Source organism: Acartia tonsa, chromosome 11 (assembly GCF_053477335.1).
Source record: "Acartia tonsa isolate MP-2025a chromosome 11, ASM5347733v1, whole genome shotgun sequence".
Lineage (NCBI taxonomy): Eukaryota > Metazoa > Arthropoda > Copepoda > Calanoida > Acartiidae > Acartia > Acartia tonsa.
Genome location: NC_137270.1, coordinates 1,738,402 through 1,765,742, shown reverse-complemented (window position 1 = coordinate 1,765,742; position 27,341 = coordinate 1,738,402). Strand labels below are relative to the sequence as shown.

The 27,341-nt window shown below is 31.2% G+C and overlaps 4 protein-coding genes and 1 long non-coding RNA gene across 12 annotated transcripts in view; all 5 read right to left on the bottom strand.

Moving 5' to 3' along the window:
• Positions 1 to 60: 60 nt before the first annotated feature.
• On the bottom strand, positions 61 to 2,762 carry LOC145332938 (uncharacterized). Its single transcript, XR_013884379.1, has 3 exons — positions 2,704 to 2,762; positions 915 to 1,964; positions 61 to 557 (listed from the first exon to the last, which is right to left on the bottom strand). It is a non-coding gene; the product is annotated as an uncharacterized LOC145332938 (long non-coding RNA).
• A 2,491-nt stretch (positions 2,763 to 5,253) lies between these two features.
• On the bottom strand, positions 5,254 to 15,461 carry LOC145332935 (uncharacterized). 3 transcript variants are annotated; one of them, XM_080178049.1, is made up of 14 exons: positions 15,054 to 15,457; positions 14,552 to 14,602; positions 14,227 to 14,277; positions 13,490 to 13,553; positions 12,609 to 12,736; positions 12,064 to 12,225; positions 10,899 to 11,031; positions 10,372 to 10,642; positions 9,863 to 10,056; positions 8,837 to 8,887; positions 8,508 to 8,558; positions 7,160 to 7,330; positions 6,459 to 6,518; positions 5,254 to 5,669 (listed from the first exon to the last, which is right to left on the bottom strand). In XM_080178049.1, the coding sequence occupies exons 1-14, from the start codon at positions 15,207 to 15,209 to the stop codon at positions 5,452 to 5,454; spliced, it is 1,761 nt and encodes a 586-aa protein (XP_080034175.1). In that variant the 5' UTR covers positions 15,210 to 15,457; the 3' UTR covers positions 5,254 to 5,451. The 3 variants fall into 3 exon arrangements, with proteins under 3 accessions (XP_080034175.1, XP_080034176.1, XP_080034177.1); XM_080178050.1 differs by lacking the exon at positions 8,508 to 8,558 and having other exon boundaries at positions 15,054 to 15,458; XM_080178051.1 differs by lacking the exons at positions 14,227 to 14,277; positions 14,552 to 14,602 and having other exon boundaries at positions 15,054 to 15,461.
• A 1,275-nt stretch (positions 15,462 to 16,736) lies between these two features.
• LOC145332936 (uncharacterized) lies at positions 16,737 to 18,304 on the bottom strand. Its single transcript, XM_080178052.1, has 2 exons — positions 18,103 to 18,304; positions 16,737 to 17,847 (listed from the first exon to the last, which is right to left on the bottom strand). Exon 2 carries the CDS (start codon positions 17,820 to 17,822, stop codon positions 16,821 to 16,823), a length of 1,002 nt encoding a protein of 333 aa, XP_080034178.1. The 5' UTR covers positions 17,823 to 17,847; positions 18,103 to 18,304; the 3' UTR covers positions 16,737 to 16,820.
• A 275-nt stretch (positions 18,305 to 18,579) lies between these two features.
• Positions 18,580 to 20,696, bottom strand: LOC145332931 (uncharacterized). 2 transcript variants are annotated; one of them, XM_080178042.1, is made up of 2 exons: positions 20,590 to 20,696; positions 18,580 to 20,061 (listed from the first exon to the last, which is right to left on the bottom strand). In XM_080178042.1, exon 2 carries the CDS (start codon positions 20,034 to 20,036, stop codon positions 18,582 to 18,584), a length of 1,455 nt encoding a protein of 484 aa, XP_080034168.1. In that variant the 5' UTR covers positions 20,037 to 20,061; positions 20,590 to 20,696; the 3' UTR covers positions 18,580 to 18,581. The 2 variants fall into 2 exon arrangements, with proteins under 2 accessions (XP_080034168.1, XP_080034169.1); XM_080178043.1 differs by having other exon boundaries at positions 20,595 to 20,687.
• A 4,550-nt stretch (positions 20,697 to 25,246) lies between these two features.
• The window catches only part of LOC145332932 (uncharacterized), a 21,000-nt gene continuing 18,905 nt past the window's right edge, over positions 25,247 to 27,341 (bottom strand). For 4 of the 5 annotated variants that reach the window (XM_080178045.1, XM_080178044.1, XM_080178046.1 and 1 more), the window contains exons 5-6: positions 26,887 to 27,008; positions 25,247 to 26,636 (exon numbers count right to left, since the gene is read on the bottom strand). In XM_080178045.1, coding sequence (XP_080034171.1) covers positions 26,366 to 26,636; positions 26,887 to 27,008 — 393 coding nt within the window. In that variant the 3' untranslated portion in view covers positions 25,247 to 26,365. The remainder of the gene's footprint in view (positions 26,637 to 26,886; positions 27,009 to 27,341) is intronic. The other variant, XR_013884376.1, reaches the window with a different exon arrangement.

Sequence of the window (27,341 nt, the reverse complement as noted above, 5' to 3'; positions counted from 1 at the left end):
CACCCAAAATAAAATTGCTGGTATGTCGTGTGACGCGTCACCACATTCTCCCCCCCCCCCCCCCTTTAATTTCTATATCCTTAACTTAAAATTAAGTTTTATATTTTTATTATTAGATTTAAGACTAAAAAGTATAATCAGGTTTAAAGTGCAATAATAATATTTTTGGCATAATTCACAGGAGTATATCTTCTAATCAGTATAAATGTCAATGTATCTTTTCACATGTATCACAAGAGTATTTGGCTTCAATCCAGTATGGCCTGGGTCCTTACATTTGTATGAAAAGCTTATATAACATTGCAAGATTATGGCTTTTCACTTTTATGAATTCTGTTACGTATAGTTCATGTACTTTCTTGTGAAAAAGCGTATGACTTCTCTCCTCTATTTGTAATCTTTTGTGTTTTTCAAAGCACTGATATCTAAAAATACTTTTTCCCATACATCACATTTAAATGGTTTCTCGCCAGTTTTAACCCTGATATGTCTGGTCAAATGTCTCATGCAAGATAATTCTTTGTGGCAGGTATGATGCTTGTTATTTGTTTTGGCGCCTAAAATGCAAAAATGATAGATTAATTTAAAACCTTTTTAAAAGTAAAAAAAAGAGTACCAAATTAACAAAGCTAGAACAATAAAAATTTTATATTTACTCTATATATAACGAGCGACTTTTACTTATCCTAATATTAAAGGATGGTGGAGGGTTGTTAAATGGTCATGCATGCCTTATAAATAGAAGAATCTACACTAGAAAGTCGAACTTTTAAATACATAGCCTCTAAGGGGACGGGCAAATCACATAAACTGACAGACATTGTGTTACTTTTGTAAAAGATTATTAATATCATAAAAGAAAAAACGGTACAAGAAATATCCTTAGTTTTACAATATTATTCTGATGCAATTACCTATTCATATTTGTTATATTATGTTATGTTAGCTACCATTCACGTTTTTCTTTATGATTACATTATATATATCTGAAGAAAAAAAATAAGTTATGGAAAAATGTGACAAAATTAATTAGATTTTACTCAATATCACAAAATAATTAATCATATTCAACAATATGAATAGTATATATTTCAATCCTAATCAAGATTCTTATCCTCCATGTTAATAAAGAGAGGATCCTCATCTAGAGTTTCTTCTTCTTTTATTTCCAGTTTAACATCAGCTTCACCACAATCAACAAAACTTGTAGAAGCAAAAGGTGGAACTGTCTTTTGAGTAAATTCTAACTTCTTGAGATGTCCAGCTGATTTATTATGTCTTGCCAGGTTTGAACTAGAGTAAAAAGATTTCTGGCATAATTCACATGAGTATGGCTTCTCTCCTGTATGAATCCTCTTATGCTCAGTTAAATGATATGGTTGTAAGAAAGCTTTTTCACACAAATCACATTTGAATGACTTCTTACCTGTATGAATCTCCTTATGTCTTGTCAAATGACTAGTTGTAAAGAAAGATTTTTCACATGTATTACATGAGTAAGGCTTCCTTCCTGTATGGATTATCTTATGGCGATTTAATGCATTTTGTTGCATAAAAGCCACTTTACATGTATCACATTTAAATGGCTTTTCTCCTGTGTGTATCCTCTTATGGTCATTTAAATGACGTTTTAGAGAGAAAGTCTTTTTACATGTATCACATTTGAATGGCTTCTCTCCTGTATGGATCCTTTTATGTACAATTAAATCACTACTTGTACAGAAAGCCTTTTTACATGTATCACAAGTGTATTGTTTCTCTCTTGTGTGTCTCCTCTGTGTGTGTACTGTTAAACCCCTTACTGTACAGAAAGATTTTTGACATATATCACACTTAAATGGTCTTACACCATGAATTGTCTTGTGTCGGTTAAAACTATCATTCTGTGAGAATGTCATGTGACATGATTCACATTTAAATGGTTTTTCTTTTGTATGATGAGTATCCATATTGATCAATTTCACCTAAAACAATAAACAATTAGACACAGACAATAAAGAGTTATAAAAATATACAATGCATTGAAAAAAACATAAATCAATAAATGTGAGCCTAATTTTCTGAAATAATATAAATCCCTAACAGATTTAAATAAAATAAAAAAGTAATATTTATTTAGAAAATGTATAATACCTATAGGTAATGCAAGGAGTATCCCTAAGTAACTATTAAACCCACTCCAAAATAAAATAGCCTTCAACCAACCCTATAACTTTCTTTTACTGGTGAACCCAGTCAATTTGGTACTCAGTAAGGTCTTAATTGACATACTAAAATACCTTATTACTTACCTATTATGAATGTAAATGAAAATTATTTCGAAATTCTTTTTTTCTAAAAAAGGGTGTGGGGGGATGGGTGTTGGTAATGCAACCATCTCGTAATCATTGTGTAAATGGCACTTAGAATCCGAATTTTGTAATGCAACTAGGCATGAATAATCCTTGGTAGGTCTATTTTCCCTAAATCGAAAAAGATCGAATAGTATTAGTTAATAGCTCAGCCGTTTTTTTCTTATTTCACAGCAAATCTAGCATTAATTCCATGGCTCGACCAATAATAATATTAGCCTTATTACTATTTGCTTTTTCCCTGAAATAGCCTAAAACCATTCTTGTGTTATTAATATATCTTTAAAAGTTTACAAGATCTTAGTGGATACAAAAATACAACTTACTACTTAACTACGCAGTGTCTAAATACCTGTTTTTATTTGTGATATTTTTATTATTCCATAAAATCAAATTTCATTTTTGTGTTCTGAAAATATAAAATAATCAAGAAATAAAAATTATATGTAGTACAACAGAAAACAAACAAGAAATACAGATTTACACAGATAGATAACTTTAAAATCCATATTTAATCAATTTAAAATGTGTAAGAAAATAAATAGAATGTAAAAAGTCTTTGTTTATATAACAAAGAAAAAAATAACTTATTAGGTAATATATTGTCTTTTTATATAAAGCAATTTTACTTCCTAAAAATTGATTTTTCATATCAAATGGAATTCTATTTTTTGATAAATAGTTAGGGTGAGGCGGGGCATTACCGGTAATTTTTTCGGTTTTTTGAAAAAAAAATGGGGTAAATATTAATATTTTTAAATGGGACCAAGACCATTAGAAAGCTTACGGAAAGGACTATCAGTTCCTAATAGGACGTTATCCTAGGACTTTTAGAAGTTTGTCATAACTGGACTCAAAGAAATTACCGATAAATGCCCCATGGTGGGGCATTGTGGGTAACGTCTTTTCAACCTAAAAAAAATCGATGAAAAACGGCCAAACGGCCAGTCAAACATAAATAATCATAATTAGTATAGGTTATAGGGATTATCCACAAAAATTTTCATAAAGATCGGACTATTCCTTCTATGTCAAAAATCATTTTTTTTAAAAGACGAGAAATTTCGATTTTTTTTTCACAAAAATTTTCTTTCAAAAAAAAATTTAAATTTTTTTATATAAAAAAATCTGTTCTATTCACTTTTTGGCCTAATTCTTAAAAAGCCCATATTGAATTTTAGATTTTACCAAAGAAAACCTGAAAATTGATCTTAAAAATCGAATTTGAATTTTTTTTCGACGTTACCGAAAAATACCCCGCGCGAACTTTGGTCATTTTTGAAAAAAATATTAACTCTACATTTAAGCTCTCAACGGATTTGGAAAGAGCGGGCAATTCTTAGTTCAAAAGGTTTTTACGGATCAGTTCTAGGTCTTACCAATTTTTGTGTAGGTCGATCTTTATACACATAGGTGAAAAAATTTTTGAAAAAAAAAATTTTTCGTCCGACTTTGAGACCCCAAAAGTACCCTTAAAATTTATCTCACAAAAATTTCATTTTATACTTTTTTGTAGGCAATTTAATAAGGAACAAATTTGCTTTTATGTTTTTTTCTGTTAGTCGATTAAAACATGGAGAAAAATGTCATTTTCTGAAGGTGGGTAAAAAATTACCGGTAATGCCCCTTACCGGTTAATGCCCCGCTTGACCCTAATCATATTCAATTTCATGTTTCACAATTTCAATTGTATTTATGTAATCCTCATCAGGATTCTGTTTACAAGAAAGAGAATCATTATCCTCAATTTCTTCTTCTATTTCCTGTTTTATAATTTCTTCAGCGTTCCCGGCCTTCATATTGATAGAGAGAGGATCTTCATCAAGAGTTTTTCTTTCTTCTCTTATTTCTTGCTTAATATCAGCTTCACCACAATCAACAAAACTAGAAGTAGATGGCGTTACTGTATTCTTAGTAGTTTCTAACTTCTTCAGATGTACATATGCTTTTTTATGTATTGTCAGATTTGAACTATGGGAAAAAGATTTCTTGCCTAATTCACAAGAGTATGGTTTCTCTCCTGTATGCATCCTCATATGTACTTTTAACTCACTTCTAGTACAGAAAGATTTTATACATGTATCACAAGAGTATGGTCTTTATGGAACATTAACACTTGTAGAGTGTCTGAACTTAATTATCAGAATATAAAGGTATGAGTTTAAACATAAATAAAAGTATGTTTTGTGCCAAACTGCTTAAATACAGGATATTATTTTGGGACATTTTGGGATATTTACATTTTAAGGACTTGATTATAGAGATGCTTTGCTTATAACAATATACCTTAATATAATAGAAATCACTATGCCAAAAAATCAGATGAATAGGATAATTTTATAACATAGATAATTGTTGTTTAAAAGGTTAAAAATAAACATGCTTTAATGGACGTACGGACTTTCTGGTAATGATTATAGAGTTGCTACGATTTCAAAATCGTTCCTAACTGTTATAGGAATCAGCATGCAAAGTTTGAAATCGATAGAACAATTCTTACATGTCTAAAATAACGAAAAGAGCTGACCATTCCACTTAAAAAGCTAACCGTTGCGGACAGACGGACAGACCCTAATTATAGAAAAGGTTCGCTTTTAAAAATGAAAGAACTGTGCCGACTCTCAATTGGGTTCTTTAAAATTAGGTTGGGAATATTAACATAGCCAAGTAGCAGACAACAATTGGCTTGCAGATGAAAAAAGTCCTTTGAAAAAGGGGGGAGATAGTTAACTTTATATACATCTAGACTATAGATCTGTTTATCCAATAGCTAATGTGAAATTAAATTACGTTTCCTGGAAAAAAAATATAAGCTCATTTTCGGCAGAAATTTAGTTTACCTTTAACTAAAAACAATAAAACAACCACTCTCCGTAGTCAAAATATGCCCAAAAAATCATATAAAACCTTGGTGAAACTCAATTTATATATAGTCGATATAATCATATTAAGCATAAACCTAGTGTATGTTCACCAATAAAATACTCAGGTTCGCTACTGGAAGGTGCTTAGATTCACTTGCTATTGTTCGTGCATACACCCCTTTAGCCAAAAATGAGCTAATAATTATGTTTAAATGCTACGTAATTCAATTTCAATTTTAAAATAATATCAATTCTAAATATCGTTTCTTGCAAAAATCTTTGCTTTTCCTTGGGTTTTCAACTTTATCCCCACGTATCTCGGAAGACGATTTATTTTTCGACCCGACGGGTCTTCCTCGTCCGCGAGTTGGTCCTCTGCCTTTAACTTTTCCTCCTCCATGTCCTTCTCCTCCTCCTTGTCCTTTTCCTCCTCCAAGATCGAGCCCTGGACCTCCTACATGAATAAATAAATGTAAATATTTTGTTTATTAATTAGGGTTGGCAATCCGGATCCGGAATCCGCTTAATTTTTGGGCCAATTTTGGAATCAGAATCCTGAATTTTAATAGCCGATTTCAGATTCATAATTGGCAGGCTAAAATAAGCGTCTTGAGTTTTTTCTTTCAACTTCCCCTTTTTGAATGCAAAGATTATCATCATTATATATAATATCTTTTAAATCTGGTTTGATTCTCGGCAGTGAATTATAGATAACACCAAGAACATTATTTTTTAGGACATATGTAGCACTTAAATATTTAAATTTTAAAAAAAGCCTTTTAAAATACTGCTAGAATCCTGAATCCGGAATTCGCCAAAAATAAGAATCCGGAATCCGCCACTCTTTTTGACGGATTTTTTAAAGAATCCGGTCCAAAAGTTCGACGGATTGCCATCACTATTATTAATACTATCCAAAGCTTTAAGAAACATCTCCCCTCACCCAATTTCAGCAATATTTTTAGCATTTAAACATTAAGCATTCTGAAAAAAATTGTCAAGACACAGAATGAAGGTTGAACAAGGAAATTGTATCCTTCCCCCTCCCCCTCGAAATCGGCCCCCTTGCCTATCTAGCCGCAGGCGCCATATAACCTCAACTATTTCAACCTTGTCTAACCCAGTTACTTAACCAGGGGGGAGGAGGGGGTTGGTTGGTATAAAATTGGAAAAACTTAATAAATTTTTATTAAAGAGAATAACAATGGTTTATTGACATTAGGTCATTTTTACTAATTCATACCTTGAACTACATTTGGCCTAACTGGTGAAACAGGTCTTTTAAACTTGGAATCTGGTACTCCTAAACAAAACATATATCACTTGTATTAATATACCATATTGAATGACTTTGGGGACTAGCGCACCATTGAAGCTAACTCGCTGAGTTAGTTTTGAATATAGCAGACAAGTATCAATAAAAATATTTAGCACTTAATTTCTATTAGAACGAAATAGGGGGGAGGCGCCTGTGACACTTTTTCATGCCAAAACTAATAGTCAAAGGGACTAGACTAAGAATAAAGTTACAACACTACAATTTGGCATGGCAGTTGCTTGGTACGATGTGGAACTGTGAAGAAACAGCGGCGGAACCCTCACCCTTGCCAAAAACCGCCGTTTCCTGCCAAAGTTTATTTTGCTTTTTCTCGTCAAATTAGACAATTTTGAATTGATGAGACAACCTTTTTTTCAACCAAAAATGTTGAGCGAAAATGGAAGGGAAATATTTTTTAAAAGTTTCGTTAGAAGGGGGATGGGGACTTTTCTTATCGAGGGGGTGGAGATACCCTCCCCCAAAAAAGTTAAAAACCTTCCCTGGATCTATAAGAAGCTTCACTGCAATGGAGAACCTTACAGGTTCATCAATGGGCGATATCTATGTCTACAGACGGACAAAAAAATTTCTTTTTTTTAATGTAAAAGGATTACGTATTAAAATACCTTTGCCTGCCTCAAACGTGAACTTCTCCCATGCATCATTATGCATTTGGAGTAGTTGTTCCTGGTACACTTGTGGTATCTGGTGGCTCGCTTCATGGCAAACATTCATGTGAACATTCTTGAGAATGTTTGCCATTCTCATGTTGCATAATCCGCAAACATGTTGCTGATCTAAAATTATACAAATTTTCAAAGATTCTCTAAAAAAAAGGGCATGTTATGGATTATTTTAGTTGCATGCTAACATTTTTACTAGAAAAGATTAACGTCCGTTTCGGAATTAACATTATACGGGCTGAAAGACCAATATACTGGATGCGGCTCAATACCAGCTGAGTATCCACGTGGATATTCAGATACTATTGGAGTCATTTTTGTATACTCAGCTACCATTGGGAAAATGTGTGGATATTCAACTACCATTGGGGGGGGGGGGGGGGGAAGTTTTAAAACAATTATTTTGAATTTTGTAACAAAGGTTTTGATAAGAAATGTTATAGAATTAACTTATATTAGTAGCATAACATTTATATAAATAAAAATCGTAGGTTCATTTTAAACATGTTTTTTTTCATATAATATAATAAATGAAAGCAAAGTTTTTCTACATTTCTAGGGTAATGTATCAACTTTATAATCATGGCTTTTTGTCCATATAAAACAAAGGATTTTAGAACCTGTAGATTGATCATTTTCAAAAGCAAGGCTTTTCTACAATAAAGGTCTGTCCGTTAGTACATAACTTACGTTGGTTTAGGTATTTTAAAATTGTCCGTATGTCCAACTACGCTTTTAATGATTTTGTCATCCTTGTGCAATGTGCAATAAGTGGGTGGATATTTTTCGGCTTCTTTATACATAATAAGTTGAAGACAAAAACATACATGGATTGATTTATATCTAAATGATATTTATTTCTTATAAGTTTGAAGATATCTAATTTGAATGTAATAAAAAATGTATAAGTATTACATAAAAATAATGTTTTTTAAAATTTTTAAATCAGTCTAGAAAAATAGACAGTTAAATGATAGGTGTAAATTGCTTGCATTAATTTGCTTTATTGTCATGAGAAGCATTACGAAAGTATATAATATAAATACCAATTAGGAAACTTTTGTGGATATTCAACTACCATAGGGGAAAAGTGTGGATATTCAACTACTCTTGGGAATAATGCAAGGATACTCAGCTACTATTAGGGAATTTGTGGATACTCAGCTGGTATTGAGCCCTGGATGCTAATTGTTAATTCTCTCATATCATTACAAACTCACAGTTTTGTTGTACGGAGAAAGTGAATTATACAGTAACGTCTCTAATAAAAAAAAACCAATGGAATTCTTACCTACAACTTTTTGAGTGCTGGTCCAAATATCCTGGCTTAATTCATTAGCATCTAAATAAATATATGAAAATGTTAACTCTTACAAAATTTGTAAGGGTCTTTTGAAACATGCCAGAGTAATGGACAAAGTAGTTATATGAATTTTAAATAGCAAAGCTACTCTATAATTTGAAATGTCCATCTGTATTATTTCCGATAGGTATACTATCATAGCAAGATAAGTAACTACGTGTTACTCATTCGCATTGCAAATGTTAAACAAATATTTCTTATGTCTAACTTTATACGGATATGCAATGCCACAAAAATCATTGAAAGTTAAAATATACCTTCTTGGGTTCTTTTGAAGTCATCATCATCATCATTGTCATTGTCCATTACTAAAACAAAACATTTTATCAATGTTAATTTCAGTACTTACTAGAATACTTTTAAAAACATTAGGTAGCAAAAAAACAGTTAATTATAATTTAAACCCTGTGGTTGTGGTTAAAACTTACAATATAAAAGCCCGTTTGTCATGGGTTAAAGCAAAATAAAAAACTCTTGGTCATATTCAAAACCTGGGTTTAAGGGTTACTAAGTTAGAGATCAACAACGACCAAACATTAAAATGTTAAAAGTTAAGATCAATACCTTTTTCTCTATCTTGAAAAAAATTCATTGATGGACCAGAATAAAAAAAAAGTTATGTATTACAAGATAAACAATTTAATTACACGTCACTGTCAAAGATATTTTCTGAACAATAGGGATGTGACAGATAGCAGATGTGACACTTTTTGCAACCAAAACTAAAAGTCAAAGGTACTCAATTAAAAAAAAAGGAGATGCAGCAATTTAGTTTGGGATGCCTTGGCACTGGAAACCATTCCTTAGTGAAAGAACTAGGGTTGGCAATCCGGAATCCGGGATCCGGAATCCGCCCAATTTTTGGGCCAATTTTGGAATCCGAATCCGGAATCCGTTTTTTAATAGCGGATTCCGGATTCTTAATTGATATGCTAAAATTAGCGTCTTGAGTTTTTTCTTTCAACTCTCGCTTTTTGAAGGCAAAGATTATCAGCATTACATATAAAATTTTTTTTAATCTGGTTCGATTCTCGGAAGTGAATTATAGAGATCACCAAGAACATTAATTTTTAGGACATATGTAGCACTTGATTTTTTATTTTTTTTTAAAAAGCCTTTAAAAATACTGCTAGAATCCGGAATCCGCCAAAAATAAGAATCCGGAATCCGCAAGGAATCGGCCACTTTTTTTGACGGATTCTTTTAAGAATCCGGAATCCGAATCCGGCCCAAAAATTCGACGGATTGCCATCACTAGAAAGAACACAATAAGTTTAAAATACCTGAAGATTTAGCAGTTGTAATCGTGTCAGAATACCGAGGCTTTTTGTTAAGCTTTGGCGCTTTCACACGATCAAATTTCACGTATTGTTCATTTATGAAGTTTGATTCTAGTGTCGCCAGCACTCGCTTGGTGGTATCAGCCTCATCAGTTTGTTCATATGTTCTTTTGGTGCTCTCCCTAGATCTTCTAGCTCTAGAAATTATTCAAGGGTAAATATTCACAGAGATAGGGGACAAAGGATTTTTTATTACACTAGTACCCAAAGTTTTTATTTATAACCTTTTCTTATTTGTTGGCCTACTAACTTTCTACACTTCAGTGAATTTTGATTGGTTTTTGAGTGTTTAAGCATTTCAACCACTAATTTTAGTCTACAGAAGGGGTAATTTTGGGTGTCATCATTGGTGATGTACATCAATCTATAAGCCATTGTCTTATCCCTTATGAAGCTTATTTGCATTTAATGTCCACATATTTTGACAATATAATACACTAACTAACACTTACCTATCTCTATGATTGCGCTTGATGCGGGATTTCATTTTCCAAATTAAAATATTGTACACACTTTCATGGGTCAACAAATTTCCCTGGATTTTTAGCCGGATGTTGCTGGGTAAATCATTTTCTTCTAGTTTCATTGCAGCTTCTTCATGTTGGCGCAGATCTTTAGCTATGCGATGCGTTTCTGGTCTGATTCCTTTGAGCAGTGATTGTACGTCAAGGTTTTTAGCGTAACTTCCACATTTGTCTTGAAGGATCTGAAGGATTTGTGAATCTAAAATAACATTAAAGCATCATGGTAATGTCATGTTATTCAGACAAAAATAACAATAGAGGGGGGGGGGGGGGAGTTAATGCAATCATCTGGTAATCAGTGTGCAATGGGCACTTAGAATGAGTTTTGGTATCAAACAGGGTCACAACCACCCCCTCCCTTTTTAACAAGTGTATTATTATCATTATCTATAATTTTGCTTTAAAAAAGCCCAAACACGGCTAGTCGGCTGCACCGCCAGCTTACATTTATTTACCTTCATGTTCAATGTCTTTAAGCCAGGAGTCTAATTGAATTCTGCTCTTACTTCCATCACTGTAGAGAGTTTCTCGCACAAAGGAGTGCACATTCATCTGTTTGGTTATTAATTTTGTTATCCAGGATTCGTGCTAAAATGTACATCCAATATTTAATCAAAATTTTTTCAGAATAACTGAAGACACAGGGGTGTAGGGAAGTAAAAACATAAATAAGCTGACGATTAGTTAAGTTTTATTATAACAATTTTTTTACTTTTTCGTCGGCTATGAATTATTTTCATTGATTTTTGTCTGCCAGGATAATAACTTGTTACGCGGCAAATGTGCGCTCAGAACCTGCTAAATCCTTTAAACTGTTTTTAACCTATTTTTGAAAGGTATATAAAAAATATACTCTGACACCCAGTGTTTCGGAGCCGGAAGCAGCAACATTTTTGGTGGAGCCGGATCCGGAGCCGTATTTTTCGTTAAAAACGGCTCCGGCTGCGGTTTAGCTAAAAATGATTTTTAAAAGTAATATTATAATTTGGCAACGGTCTATTTCCATATAATTAACTGAAAAACTATTGTTACTTAACAAATAGACACACATCCTTCTACTTTTATATAGCTTTAATCAAATAAAAGCAAAATATTTTATATTATTTATTTTATTTTATCAAATTCAATAATTAAAAAAAATTGATATAATAATTTTAAGGTAGGAGCCGGAGCCGCATCAAAATTATACGGCTCCGACACCCTGCTGACACCTGTAGAATCAAACTGCAAAGCCAAAAATGAGAACACATCGATTTTTATTAAGATTTTAAAGTTTATTTTTTACTATGGATTAAATCAATTTTACTGAATTGTGATGTTTCTTTCCTTTGTGGATAAAATACTCAGCTTTTAGAGTGTATTGCTTCATAAATATTGTATGCTAGTATACAGTAAAGTTAGGTCTTTTGATTTTATCTATCAAAACTAATTAAAAATTAATTCTTTACAATATATCTATGAATTACCTTAAAAATGTTTCATGTCTATTATACATTAAAACACATAAAAATTTACTTAATCCATAGTAAAAAATGTTTCCCCTTCTTTTTCTCTAACGGATGAACAGATATTTCGAATTATAGAGTAGCTTTACTACTAAAAAGTGTAGTCAATACATACCACGCATTCTCGTTTCTCCATGTTCTGTAGGAGATACAGCCACTTTTCTCTCGTGTTAATATCCTCCTTCTCATCTATGTACCTTACTTCTTCCTTTTTCTCTGTTGAATGTATTTCCCGTGCTCCTTTAAAATTTTCACCAAACAACTCCTTCATTGTACTCTAAATAAATAATAATGGACATTATAACAATATACTAATAGAAATTTTTTCAATTAGGTTAGGTTAGGTTATAGGCTAGGAGGCTAAGTGCCAGCGATTAGGCATGCTATGAGGCCATTCTGCGGCCATGGTAATTATTATTTTTCTACAGGGGAGGTAAGGAGGTGGGGGTGATACAAATTTTTAAATTGTTAAAAACAATTCCCAAAAGGCTACCTATTGCCTAATAAGATACCTAAATATATGAAATAATATTTAGAACAAAAATAGTGTTGTAATTGTAGTAGATTAAATTATCTAACAACCTTCACCTTATTTTAGACAACATAAGATTTCATCACCTTGGACCCTAATTCTTACCTAGAAACTTTTTTATAACTTACCATATCAAGGCATAAATCGTCTAAGTTTGTCTTCAAGTTTGTCATTTCTTCTTTGATATCATTTAGTCTGGTGTTTGAGACTGAGGTAATGCTTTCCACCATTTCTGTTTGGAAACGAAGCAGGGAGGCTAAAGAAATAATAAAACAATAAATTTATTATTTTTTGGTTGGAACACTCACCAAAAACATAATTTCTTATTGTAATCAATGCTGCAATGTACCCATTACTTTTTAAAATTTTGATTGCAATATCCATTACTTTAACAACAAGTGGAGACATGAATAAAAAGAATTTCGCATCGGTTTTCAAACATTGCCAAATTATCTAGTCTAGAATATTCATTCAAGTATTGCTTAATAACCGATTAATAAGATTAAAACTAATTCAGGAGTGTATATTCTGCAAATTTGACCTGGCTTAGGGGATGGGGGGTAAAAAATAAAAAAAATATGTGGTTGGAGGGAAAAAATGTAAAAATTAAGAGGAATGAAAGCATTTTATTCCCACTTTTCTCCTCTCTTTGGTGAAAGAAAAAAATATAAGAATATGTGAGAGGGGAGATAATATGAATAAAATAAAGAGTTTTGAAAATATTTTTCCATTTCATGCCCTTCCTTGCTGGAAAAAAATTGGAGGGGGGAAAAAAAACTAAAAAAATTTTGCAGCAGCGGAAAAAAAATGAGTCTTGTGCAGAATAAACACCCCTGAACCAATTTTTAGCCAGTGCCTTCAGTAATGTGGGGGTAAAAACAAACTGCTCTTAATTGCAGAATGGTACATTTATTTTCTGCATAAAGCTGTCAATAATTTGTTACGATAAATTAATATAATTCCAGTAAGGTTGAGAACTTAGGAAAATGTTATTAAGAACTGTACTTACACGTAAAAAAAGCACGCGTTTCCATCATCTCCTTCCTCCAAATGTCTACAGCACCGTTAATTATCTAAAACAATTAAAATTTGTGTAGAATACTATATCCAATTATTATTTATTATCTATGGAAACCTTCTCTTTCGTATATTCATTCGAATCCAATTCTAATCCAGGAGATTAGAAACAGTTCTCAATCATACGAAAAAACTATTACAATGCGATACGAGAAATAAGTATTACCTAATTCTGTGAATTTTAAGAATTTTCCTAATTTAAAGATAATGTTACATAAAATAGGTATTTTTAATGCAACCATCTCGTAATCAGTGAGCAAATGGCACTAAGAGTTCGATTTTCGATCTGAAATTTTGCATGAGTATTCCTTGGTAGGTCTATTTTCCCTAAATCGAACAAAAAGTTGGAAAAGTAACAGCTGGCAGCTCAGCCGTTTAGCCGTTTTTTTGCCTATTTTCAGGGCAAATTCATCATTAATTACGTAGCAATCAACTTTTTAAAACGTATTTTTGGTTTAATTCATGGTAAATGATAGCAATAACCATTTTTAAAATTTCTAGTACCAGCTGCTAAACGGCTAGAACAGGCTAAAAATGGCTACCAGCGGCCAAGAGTATAAGCAGTACATAGGGCTTGTGACGGGTCTAGAGGTAGGTTTTTATGGGTGCTGAGCTCAAAAATGCTTCCAAATATAGTGGCGACCCGTCCATATTGTAAACTTTATGTACCTCAGTAATCTTGTCTTCCAATTGAGGCGTAGGCAAACTCTTCCTTACTTCCTTAATATTTAAGTTATGTTTATTGATATGCAATGTTACTAGTTCCTGTAAATAAGGGGGGAGCGAGGTAATGGAACCATCTCATAATCAACGCCAAGTTTCTTATAGTGGCGGCCCGTCCATATGGCAGCTGCCAGCAGCCAAGAGTAGAATGAGTACATAGGGCTTGTGACGGGTCTAGGGGTAGGTTTTTATGGGTGCTGAGCTCAAAAATGCTTCCAAAAATAGTGGCGACCCATCCATATGGCAGTAGACAATTGTAAACTTTATGTACCTTAGTAATCTTGTCTTCCAATTGAGGCGTAGGCAAACTCTTCCTTACTTCCTTAATATTTAAGTTATGTTTATTGATATGCAATGTTATTAGTTCCTGTAAATAAGGGGGGAGGGGAGGTAATGGAACCATCTCGTAATCAACGCCAAGTTTCTTAACAAAATTTGGATTCTAATTGCCATTTACACATTGATTGCAAGATGATTGCATTACCCCCCCCCCCCCCCCCAGTTTTTTACGGTGCCATTAATAATATACGTTAATTGTAAAGTTGAAAAAGATGTAATGCCTTTGAACTTGAATTTAACGAACATCATATTTTTTTCCTGTTCTATGGTTTTAGCAAAAAGTGCCTGCTAAAAGACTACTTTAGCTTAAATATTGTCATGGCTAACCATCATTTCTATCATATCCTACAAAAAACATTTAAAGGTTCACTTTAACTAATACTTCCAACTTGTTCAATGCACTACCTGCAACTATCCTTTCTATGTATTCCTACCTGGGCAATCTGAAAATCTAATTTCCGATTTACAATAGCTTTCTTTTGTTGTGTGGATGATCCAGATATGCTTTTGCTTGGTTGTAGTGCTCTTTTGGCAGAAAAGTAAGTCTCATAATCGAGATTTTCATCTTTGGCGTTAGTTGGGGTGCTCATTTAGTCCTTTTAATGCATTTAATCTGGAAATGTAAATATAATATCAATCATATTTGGAATATACAGTATGACCCTCGAAAAAGTATATTTTAGCATCTGCAGCCCTTATTTCTCAATGAATTATTAAAAAATGTATATGTCCTTGTTCTCTATAGATTTCCACATAAGTAGATATAAAAATTTTAATTTTACCTCCATTAACTCCGGAGATTTTTAGAGCTAAAGTTTTGAAAAAGTGACTGAGAAAAATAACTTTTTTTTTTGTTTTGGATGGTTATATTGTGTTTTTTATATTATGAGGTTAAATATAATAAATAGAAATTATATCTAAGTATTTTGTTATAAATTTTACATTATTTTTCTTGTTTTGGGAAAGGATTTCTACAACTAGGTTTAGTTCGAAACGGATAACCTTTATATACCTGCTGCAATTTATACTTCTAGTTTGATTTACATTATTTTGATAGTTTATTTGATCACAACTATCCTTTTTAACATAAGATGTTGCTAAATTAAGTGTGCAACAAGAAAAGTTAGAGTAGGGGGAATACCTTGGACCAAAACCGCTGTAATTTTTCAGAAAATTAACTTTGTTTTTTAGTATAAAATTTGAAAATGTGTTAAGTCCCAAATATGTATCATACACAATAAATCATGCGACACAAATTCAGAAAAATTGAGGTTAGCATAGGCCGTTTTTCATTAATACGTTAAAACTATTTCATTTAAAATTAAAATGTTTTAAATATGCTACAATTTTTTCAATTTAACGACGTTCATATGTGACTTTAAAGTTGCTATTTTTAAAATTAAACTACATCAATCAAATTAGTTACATTTTTTTTTATTTCTCGACGTTATCGGGCGTTGCATGTGGTGTAATTTTTAGGTAAGAAAATGGAAAGGTCTAACAAGAAACAATTTTATCAAATTATCGCCGCATGAATGCGGCAATTACGTTACATTTTCCTATAAAACCGACGCAATACTTATAATGTAATGTATGTATGCGTTGTTCAGCCAACCTCCATGCGGATTTTTGAACAGCTGGGTAGGTATATAACATGGATATTTACATACCAATATATTAAATGATTTAGAGATAGATCATCATAAATGAAGAACATTTTATCAACCTAACTTAGAATGATCTTAAGCACAAGACAGACAGATATTGTTCTACTTTGTATTAAAGATTACTAGGTACCTATTTTCATAAAATATCACATTTCATCATTTAGTTTTTTCTTTATATGTGAAAAATATGTATAGGGGTTAAGGGGGGGGAGGGGGCTATTTTCGGTAAGGGGCTATTCTCGGTAATTTCGACTTTCATAAATGACCTTTATTTTTGTGACCTTATGAAAATTTTTGTAGATAATTCATTAGGTATTTATCCATTAATTATGATTATTTATGCTCGACTGGCAGTTTTCATCGATTTTTGTTAGGTTGAAAAAAATTTCAAGAATTGCCCCCCCTAACGGGTAATTTTCGGTAACTGCTTTGAGTCAAATATGGACCAACTTCTAAGTTATCATAAGTTCAAAAGATTTGTTAATAACATTAAGTCTACTAAGATTAAATTCTTTCATCAAAGCATTTAGTTAATCATATCTCAATCTTGTGCTCATCAGAATTCTGTTCACAAGAAAGAGAATCTTTATTCTGAATTTCTTCTTCTTTTATTTCCTGTTTTTTAGTTTTTTCAACATTCTCAGCCTCCATGTTGATAGAGAGAGGATCTTCATCAAGAGTGTCTTCCTCTTTTATCTCTAATTTTACATCAGCTTCACCACAATCAACAAAATTGGCAGAAGTAGAAGATGGAACTGTATTCTTAGTAGATTCTAACTTCTTCAGATGTCCAGTAGATTTTTCATGTCTTGTCAGTTCAAAACTAGTGTAATAAGATTTATGGCATAATTCACAAGAGTACTGCTTTACTCCTGAATGAATCCTCTTATGGCGATTTAAACTAGTATGTTGTGCAAAAGCTTTTTCACAAGTATTACAAGAGTATCTTTTCTCACCTGTATGAATCTTCTTATGAACAGTTAATTCACTACCTGTATGGAAAGCTTTTTCACATGTATCACAAGAGTATGGCTTCTCACCTGTATGGATCCTATTATGGTCAATTAAATAACGTCGTCTTGAGAAAGTCTTTTCACATTTATCACAAGAGTATGGCTTCTCTCCAGTATGGTTCCTCTTGTGATCATTTAAATGAACTTTTTGTGAGAAAGTTTTCTCACATGTATCACAAGAGTAAGGCTTCTCTCCAGTATGAATCCTCTTGTGAACTGCTAGCTGTTGATTTGTACGAAAAGATTTTTTACATGTTGCACAAGAGTATGGTTTCTCACTTGCGTGGATCTTCTTGTGCTTGTTCAAGGTACTACTGTCTGAAAACACATTTTTACAAAAATTACATTTGAACGGCTTCTTATCTGTATGAATTCTGAAATGTGCTGTTAAACTACCATCCGTTGTAAATGCTCTTTCACACAATTTACATTTGAAAGGCTTTTCTTCTTCATGAATTTCTAAATGTATTAGCAAATCGCTCTTGAATGAAAATTTCTTGAAGCAAATATAACACAACAGCATGATGAACAGTTAACTATTCTTGCACCTGAAATAAATAATAGTTAAAAATTTCTGAGTATAATTTTTTGCCCTTATTGTATCTTTGACTTTTATATGTGCCAAAGTGGATGTGAAATGTGTTCAATCAAATTCTGTGCACCAATTTAAGGGTAACAGTTCTTATTTAAATGTAAGAAAAAAGAATTGTTTTCAGAGTAATACTGAATATCAGTGGTAAGAGAAGTTATTTATAATGGACAACAGACTTTTAGATACTTTAATCTAATAAAATAATACTTACACTTGAGTTTTCTTTCTCTTGGTGTTTCTATTGGCTACAGCCTTATGTTTACTGATAATCACATTCTTGTTGGCTAGTTATTTTCTGCAATCTTTGACTAGCTACTCGTTGATCTGACTTTCTTCTTTTATTTCCTGTTTTCATTGAAGGACAATGCGGTAAAAATATTCTAAATATATTCAAATCATTTCATTGTTTAGCTATATCTGAAAAATAATATGTATAATGCACGACATAAGTTATAATGAATAAAAATAGTAAAGTAACAAGTATTGATTTTACAGAAATTGTACAAGAGCAAAATAACTACAAAAACTCCTATAATCAAAATAGTTCTAGAATAATTTGAATATTGAAAATATAATTGAAAATTTGATACAAAAAGAGTCATATATTCACGATATCATTAATTTAAAATATTTGTTTTGAACATTAAATCTACTAAAAATAAATTTTTTAATATTATCATGTTTATCAGTTTATGATATTTCAATCTTGTGTTCAACAATGTCAATAGAATTTATATAATCATCATCAGGATTCTTATCACAAGAAAGAGAATCTTTATCCTGAATTTCTTCTTCTATTTCCTGTTTTATAGAGTCTTTAACATTATCAGCCTCCATGTTGATAGAGAGAGGATCCTCATCAAGGGTTTCTTCTTCTTTGATTTCTAGTTTAATATTATTTTCACCACAATCAACAAAACTAATAGAAGCAGAAAGTGAAACGTTCTCCTTAGTAGATTCTAACATCTTAAGATGTGCTGCGGTTTTTTTGTGCTGTGTTAATTCTGAATTTGATTTTAAAGATTTGTTGCATACTTCACAAGAGTATGGCTTCTCCCCTTCATGGATCTTCTTATGTTCAACTAATCTATATTGTTGAGAAAAAGCTTTTTCACAAAATTCACATTTGAATGGCTTCTCTCCTGTGTGTATCATCTTGTGTCTTGTCAAATGACCTAATTGTAGGAATGACTTTTCACACACATCACAATGGTATGGTTTCTCTCCTGTATGGATCCGATTATGAACATATAAGGCACTTTGCTGTGAGAAAGCCCTTTTACATTTATCACAAGAGTATGGCTTCTCTCCTGTATGGATCCTTTTATGGACAGTTAACTCACCATTTGTATGAAAACCGTTTTTACATGTATAACATTTAAATGGTTTTTCACCTGTATGAATTCTCTGTATGTGTAATGTTAAATCACTTTTTATTGCAAAAGCTTTTTTACATGCATCACATGAGTATGGCTTTCCATCAATGTGGGTCCGCTTATGGACAGTCAACTCTTTATTTGTACGGAAAGCTTTATTACATATGTCACAAGAGAATAATTTCTCTTCTGTGTGGATCTTCTTGTGAGGAGTTAAATAACGTTTTAATGAGAAAGCCTTTTCACATACAGAACAAGAGTATGGCTTCTCTCCTGTATGGATCCTCTTATGAACTGTTAACATACGATTTGTATAGAAAGTCTTTTCACATGTATCACAAGAAAATGCTTTCTCTCCTGTATGAATCCGATTATGAACATATAAGGCACTTTGCTGTGAGAAAGCCCTTTCACATGTATTACAAGAGTATGGCTTCTCTCCTGTATGAATCCTCTTATGGTCATTTAAAATACGTTTCGTATGGAAAGCTTTCTTACATGTATCACAAGAGTATGGCTTCTCGCCTGTATGAATCCTCTTATGGATAATTAAATAACTTTGGCTTGAAAAAGCTTTTTCGCATGTATCACAAGAATATGGCTTATCTCCTGTATGGATTCTTTTGTGTATTATTAAGTTACCACTGTCTGAAAATGCCTTTTCACAAAAATCACATTTGAATGGCTTCTCACCTGCATGAATTCTCATATGTTTAGTTAAATTACTCTTTACAGAAAATTCCTTGGAGCAGATATGACACGTGTTCATGGTGGAGTCTTAATTGTCCTTACACCTAAAATAAATAATATTGAATGTTTGAAATTGAATTGAAATTAATAATTTAAAGCCTTCATATTTTTTAATAATAATAGCTTTCTATTATAAAGGTGTTAGAACTCATCTACTATACATCCATATCTTATATAGTAAAGCTACTCTATTTGTATGGTGTGTCCGTCAATATATAGATAAAAGTATTCAAGATGTACTCTGTGAAAACTCTCTTACAACTAATTCTTATCCAACTTTTTTCTTCTATCCACTCACAAGTACAATACATGAATATAGTATTATTACCCGATCTAATTTTGATGTTTTTTTCAATGTCCATCTTCATCATTTATTTAAATTAAATTAATAATTTAAATTTATAGAAAAAAACATTCCAAACCTTAACTGATTAAATAAAATTTTAATTATAGAAAACTAATTTATTTTTATTACAGACAGACATCCTACATCATTAATACTTTGATTAATACTAATAATAAGATTCTAAAGATTCTGCTCTATTATATAGGTAATATAAAAACTAACTTACTTTACTTTGCTAAACTCAAATCTCTCTCGTTTTTTTCTTCTTTGTGTTTTTCTTTCTTTTTATTATCTTAGAGTCTCAATTCAATTTATATTCAGTCTGAAAATAAATATAATAATGATTTTACAAGTAACACAATTCTAATAGCATAGAAAAAAAGTAAAAACAGAAACAATTTCTATACAATTTAGTTGAAATATACTCAATTCTTTAATTTTATATCAATTAGTATTCATCAATTTTAGGTTATGGTAAATTGGGTATGTACAAACTTGTACAAGGTAGCCCCGCAGAGTTAGGGCAACGCAGATTTATGCATAAACAATAAAGCAAACAAAGTATATAAGCAGGGGTGTACATTCTGCTAATTTTACCCTGCTGAGGGCCGTAAAAAAAAAATTGTGGTTTGGGGAAAAAATGTAAAAATTAAGAGAACTGAAACCATTTTTTTGCAATTTTTCTCCCCTCATTGGTGAAAAAAACTAAAAGAATACGTGGGAGGGGGGATGATATGAATAAAATAAAGAGTTTTAAAAATATTTTTCCATTTTATCCCCTTCGTTACTGGAAAAAACTAGGAGGGGAAAAAAATAAAAAATTGCAGCAGGGGAAAAAAATTAATATTGTGCAGAATATACAACCCTGTATATAAGATACTAGGTACCTATTTACTTTTAACAAATATAAAATTATTTTCAAAAAAATACGATTTTTTCTTTAAAATTGTTTTAGGAGAAGTAATATCATTTACACATTACATCAAATCTTAAATACAAAAATAAATATAATAAAGCTAAAAGACATTTACAGAAAATTCACAATTTAGGTTCATTCAGTAATCAAACATTTTTTTATATCAACTTAAACAAATTCTTCACTCTCAATTCCTTCTTCTTCTTTAATTAAATTTCCTCTTTTATAATTACTTCCACACTCTCAGCCTCAATCTTTATATAGATAGGATTCTCATCAAGAGTTTCTTCTTCTTTTATCTCAAGTTTTAAATCAGCTTCGCCACAATCAACAAAACTGGTAGAAGCAGAAGGTGTGATATTCCAACTTGATTTATGGCTGAAATCAATTTGTTGTGATGTCTTTTCACATTTAAAACAAGTGTATATCTTCTTTCCTATTTGACTTCTATTCTTTACAATCAATGTTGTAGTTGTACGAAAACTTTTTTTACATGTATGGCCTCTCTCCTGTATGGATTCTTTTATGATCAGTTAAATTACCTGGTTGTGAGAAAGCTTTTGGACACAAATCACATTTGAATGGCTTATCACCTGTATGAATTCTCATGTGTGTTGTTAAATCACTGCTTTTTATAAATGCTTTTCCACATAAATTACATTTATATGGCTTCTCGCCTGTATGTATTCTCATATGAACTTTTAAATAGTCCTTTCTAGAGAATTCCTTGAAGCAGATATGACACTTGTTCATGATGGATTCTTAATTGTCCATACACCTGAAATAGATAATATTGAATGTAATTGTCTGTGTAGAATTGAAAATACTAATTTCAAGCCTTCATATTTTTAGTAGCGAAGCTACTCTATAATTTGAAATCTTTGGTGTTGGGTTCGATTTCCAAAATTTTTTCAGTTATAGTATTGAAATTAAATTTCTTGTCGTTTCAAGAAAACAACTATGACGGTCAGACTGCCTTTAAGCAGGTTTTAGGCTATTTTTGTATTTTTCACATTTTTCTCCGTAACTTTGGTGTTTATGGTCCGATTTTTAAATTTTTTTGTAGTTAAAAATATCAAAATTAAATTTCCCGTTGTTTTAAGTATCCAGTATGTAATTTACTTTGACCGTCAGTCTGTTAGTCATAGTACTGAAATATAAATATTAAGAAATTTAAATTCTTATACATATTTTTTGTGCTTCGCTACTTATAGATGTTGTCATCCTTGTTTAATAATCATATTGAATACTAAATTTTGTATAGCAGCTAGTATTTAATTCGTGCAGCTTTCACTATTTTGGTAAAAGTATTCCAGATATACTCTATGAAAACTCTCCTCTTACATCCATATCTTATGTAGTATAGCTACTTTATATGTATGGTGAGTCCGTCACTATGTAAGTAAAAGAATTCCAATTATGTTTCTGTGTTTTCATTAATGTTATAAACAAAATTATCTTTGTACTTGTAAAAAAAACTTACTTTAATTTTGTGAACTGGGACTATGCGTGGTTTGTTTCTCTTTATGTTGACTTCAGTTTCAAATCTTATTTCATTTCATTTTTTGTCTGAAAATAGACAAAATTATTATTTCATAAGTAGATCTAATTAAATTAAAGAAGGTATTCACATTTTTGCATTCAAGAGAAGGACAGAAAAATGTATTAACAGAAACAGTATCTACACAACTTAGTTGAAATATAATTAATTTTTACTATATAATATCAATTAGTAAAGCAAACAAAATATATAAGATACTAGGGTGAGGCGGGGCATTACCGGTAATTTTTTCGGTTTTTTGAAAAAAAAATGGGGTAAATATTAATATTTTTAAATGGGACCAAGACCATTAGAAAGCTTACGGAAAGGACTATCAGGTCCTAATAGGACGTTATCCTAGGACTTTTAGAAGTTTGTCATAATTGGACTCAAAGAAATTACCGATAAATGCCCCACGATGGGGCATTGTGGGTAACGTCTTTTCAAACTAAAAAAATCGATGAAAAACGGCCAAACGGCCAGTTAAACATAAATAATCATAATTAGTATAGGTTATAGGGATTATCCACAAAAATTTTCATAATGATCGGACTATTCCTTCTATGTCAAAAATCATTTTTTTTTAAAGTCGAGAAATTTTGATTTTTTTTTCACAAAAATTTTCTTAAAAAATAAAATTTAATTTTTTATATAAAAAAAACTGTTCTATTCACTTTTTAGCCTAATTCTTAAAAAGCCCATATTGAATTTTAAATTTTACCAAAGAAAACCTGAAAATTGATCTTAAAAATCGAATTTGAATTTTTTTTTCGACGTTACCGAAAAATACCCCGCGCGAACTTTGGTCATTTTTGAAAAAAATATTAACTCTACATTTAAGCTCTCAACGGATTTGGAAAGAGCGGGCAATTCTTAGTTCAAAAGGTTTTTACGGATCAGTTCTAGGTCTCACCAATTTTGTGTAGGTCGATCTTTATACACCTAGATGAAAAAATTTTTGAAAAAAAAAAGATTTTCGTCCGACTTTGAGACCCAAAAAGTACCCTTAAAATTCATCTCACAAAAATTTTATACTTTTTTGTAGGCAATTTAATAAGGAACAAATTTGGTTTAATGTTTTTTTTCTGTCAGTCGATTAGAACATGGAGAAAAAAGTAATTTTCTGAAAATGGGTAAAAAATTACCGGTAATGCCCCGCTTGACCCTACCTATTTACACACTTTTAAAATTCATATAAATAACATTTTTAGAAATTATTTTTCAAAAGAGTAATATCATTTACATGATAAATGTAAAACAAAGAACTTGCGTTTACAGCAAATTGTCAATTTAGGTTCATTCATTTATCAAACATTTTTATTTTTAAACAAATTCTTCATTCTCAATTTCTTCTTCCTCTTTTATTTCCTCTTTTATAATTACTTCCACACTCTCAGCCTCCATCTTTACAAAGATAGAATCCTCATCAAGAGTTTCTTCTTCTTTAATTTCTGGGTTAATATAAGCTTCATCACAATCAACAAATCTTGTAGAAGCAGAACTTGAAACTGTATTCTTAGTAGATTCTAACTGCTTGAGATGTCCCGTTGATTTATTATGTCTTAAAAGGTTTGAATTATCATTATAAGATTTTTTACATATATCACAAGAGTATGGTTTCTCTCCTGTATGGATTCTCATATGGACAGTTAACTCACTATTTGTACAGAAAGCTTTTCCACATGTACCACAAGAGTATGGCTTCTCTCCTGTATGAATCCTTTTGTGTACAGTTAATGAACTTTGTTGTAAGAAAGCTTTATCACATGTATCACAAGTGTATGGCTTTTCACCTGTATGGATCATTTCATGTATTATTAGATTACATTTCTGCGTAAATGCTTTACCACATAAATCACATTTGAAAGGCTTCTCTCCTGTATGGACCCTCATATGCCTTGTTAAAGCGTCCTTGCGGGAGAATTTCTTTAAACAAAAATCACAAGACAACATGATGGATTGGAAATTGTTTTTTCACCTGGAATAAAAAATATTGAACATGATTTCTGATAAGGAAAGAAAATTATAATTTGTTGTCTTAATTATTTGATCTTTGACTAGTAGCAGTGCTAAAGTGAGTGGGGGAGGGGGGGGGGTGAGTTCTGAGCTTTTCTAGGTACTTTGGTACTTTGAGGGAAGTAATTCTTTTTTTAAATTAAAGAAAAAAGAAACAGAAATTTTTCTAGCGGTCTTTTCCCATAAAAGATTCGTACTACAAACCAACTCCAAAAGTAAAAAAAAACTATACATAGACTTATGTAAAGATTTCTTAAAAGAGAACTGAATATATTATTAGTGGTTAGCAAAGTCTTTCCTATTGACAGACAAACATTTACTTACTTTAATTTGAAAATATATAACATACCTATGTTTTTTCCTTTTAATGTTTCAAAGAAATTCAGTTTTATAACGTTTAGTCTTATTTCATTTTATTTTCTGTCTGAAAATAAACATCCATTATTATTTTACAAGTAAAACAATTTTAATTATGAGAACTTATTAAATATTAGGAAATGATATAAATATTTTGGTTTACAAAAATTAAAGTTAGAGGTAACGCAGATTTGTGTTTAAACAATAACCAAAATAAAGCAAACAAAGTATACAATGTGTCTCAAAAAAAACTGCGTTTTCCAGTTTTGGGAATCAATCAGAAGGAGCATGAAAAAAATAATTATAAGTCATATTCTCTGTAATAATGTACATAACATTTACTTAAGGTGTTTTTCAATATCTCTAAAAATGCAGCTCTACTGATAGGTACATGTAGGTGAAAAATGCTTGATGTTAAATTTGGTATATTAATTAGATTGAAATAACTTGTATATTTTTGATAAAAAATTGCAATATTTCTCGTTTCTCTTAGTTGAAGAAACTTTTGATGACTAATTCTTTTTATTATTTTAGATTTTAACATAAAAACAAAAATCCATTTTATCCCAAGAAGTTATCTTTAAAAACAAAAAAGTTACAGCAGTTTGATTTATTTACTTAAAAGTGCAACTGCAACCTACAAATTAATAACTTAAATGTTGATGTAAGTACGCGAGATTTATAATTTGACCGTAAATATAAAACATTTGACCCGTATTAGAAGGGGGGAGGGGTGGATTATAAATGTCCGTTAAGTAGTTCCAGTTCAATTAGATGCCAAAAGTGGGCGGAGATTTTAAATTTGACCGGAATTGTGCAACATTAAAATAAGTTGAATAAAAATTTAAATGACATAAAATATGTTTGTACATCTTTTTAGTGAGATAGGAATAATATTTTTCTATATAAGAAGCCTTAAAAACTGACCAAAACATTATCATTCATGCTTTTTAGAGTTAATCAACTCTAAAATGCGCCGTTCTTTTTAGAGTAATCAAAAACACCTTTAGTAACTTTGATTTATATATCTATAGAGAATACAAACCTATAATTATTTTTTTGTACTCCTTATGTTTTTTTCCCAAATCTGGAAAACGCAGATTTTTTTTATACACCCTGAATATAAGATATTAACTAATCATTCATTTATCAAACATTTTTATTTTTATCTACTTAAACAAATTCTTTACTCTCAATTCCTTCTTCCTCTTTTATTTCCTCTTTTATAATTACTTCAACACTCTCAGCCTCTATCTTTATAAAGAGAGGATCCTCATCAAGAGTTTCTTTTTCTTTCTTTTCTAGTTTTTTGCCAATTCTTAATTTTTCTTTACGGACTTTGTCTGCATCTAGTACTTCATGATTTGAGTTATCTGTTATTATTTTTAAGTCCCGGAGTAAACCATTTGCTAAAGCAGCAGCAGCCTCATCAGAAATATCATATCTAAATAATTAGATAAATTCTACTTGACTTTTATATCTGTCAACTATTAAATAAATTAGAAAATAAGCTAATTATTTATTGTTTATTCTCTATTAACATATCTGTCTGTTTGTTCCCTATCTCCTCTTTCCATACACAGGGGGCGCAGCCCTTTTCTCCCTAGAGGCCAAAAACATTTAAGAATCCAAAGTAATGGTAGAACATAGAATTCAGGTTTATTTTTACTCCTTATAATCAAACTTTTTGTTACCTAATTGCTTCTAAAATAAAGTTATCATATTTCTGGTTGTTATAGGAGCTCCTATTGACATCATCCTCAGGTTCTCTCTCCTCTGAGATATCAGCAATAAAAACTGCATCACTTGACTCCACCTAAAGTATATGATTTTTTAAATATTTTTTAAATAATAATTTGTTTTTAGATTAAAGCATGTTTAAAAAAATTCTTTCAGAGCTTTAATTAGAATTGAAAGATAAATCCCATTATTTTAATGTTAAGTTGATATTAATTACGCACCTGGGGGGGGGGGGAAGTCGACCCCCCCCCCCACTTTCAAACAGATTTTTTTTGGGGGGGTAATTTTTTAAGGGCAATATCACTTGGGAGGATGGTGGAACCCAAACTCACAAAATAGTCATAATCCTTCCCAGGACCTATGAGAAGCTACACAGTAAAGAAGAACCATACAGGTTAAGTGAGATTCT

What these genes read in the sequence shown, in the direction of transcription:
- LOC145332935 (XM_080178049.1), bottom strand. Translation starts at nt 15,209, where the DNA reads ATGAGCACCCCAACTAACGCCAAAGATGAAAATCTCGATTATGAGACT. An exon ending in ACGATTTATGCCTTGATATG is followed by an intron (nt 12,226 to 12,608) that starts GTAAGTTATAAA and finishes TTATTTATTTAG; the next exon opens with AGTACAATGAAGGAGTTGTT. An exon ending in AAGCGCAATCATAGAGATAG is followed by an intron (nt 10,057 to 10,371) that starts GTAAGTGTTAGT and finishes AATAATTTCTAG; the next exon opens with AGCTAGAAGATCTAGGGAGA.
- LOC145332936 (XM_080178052.1), bottom strand. Translation starts at nt 17,822, where the DNA reads ATGCTGTTGTGTTATATTTGCTTCAAGAAATTTTCATTCAAGAGCGAT.
- LOC145332931 (XM_080178042.1), bottom strand. Translation starts at nt 20,036, where the DNA reads ATGAACACGTGTCATATCTGCTCCAAGGAATTTTCTGTAAAGAGTAAT.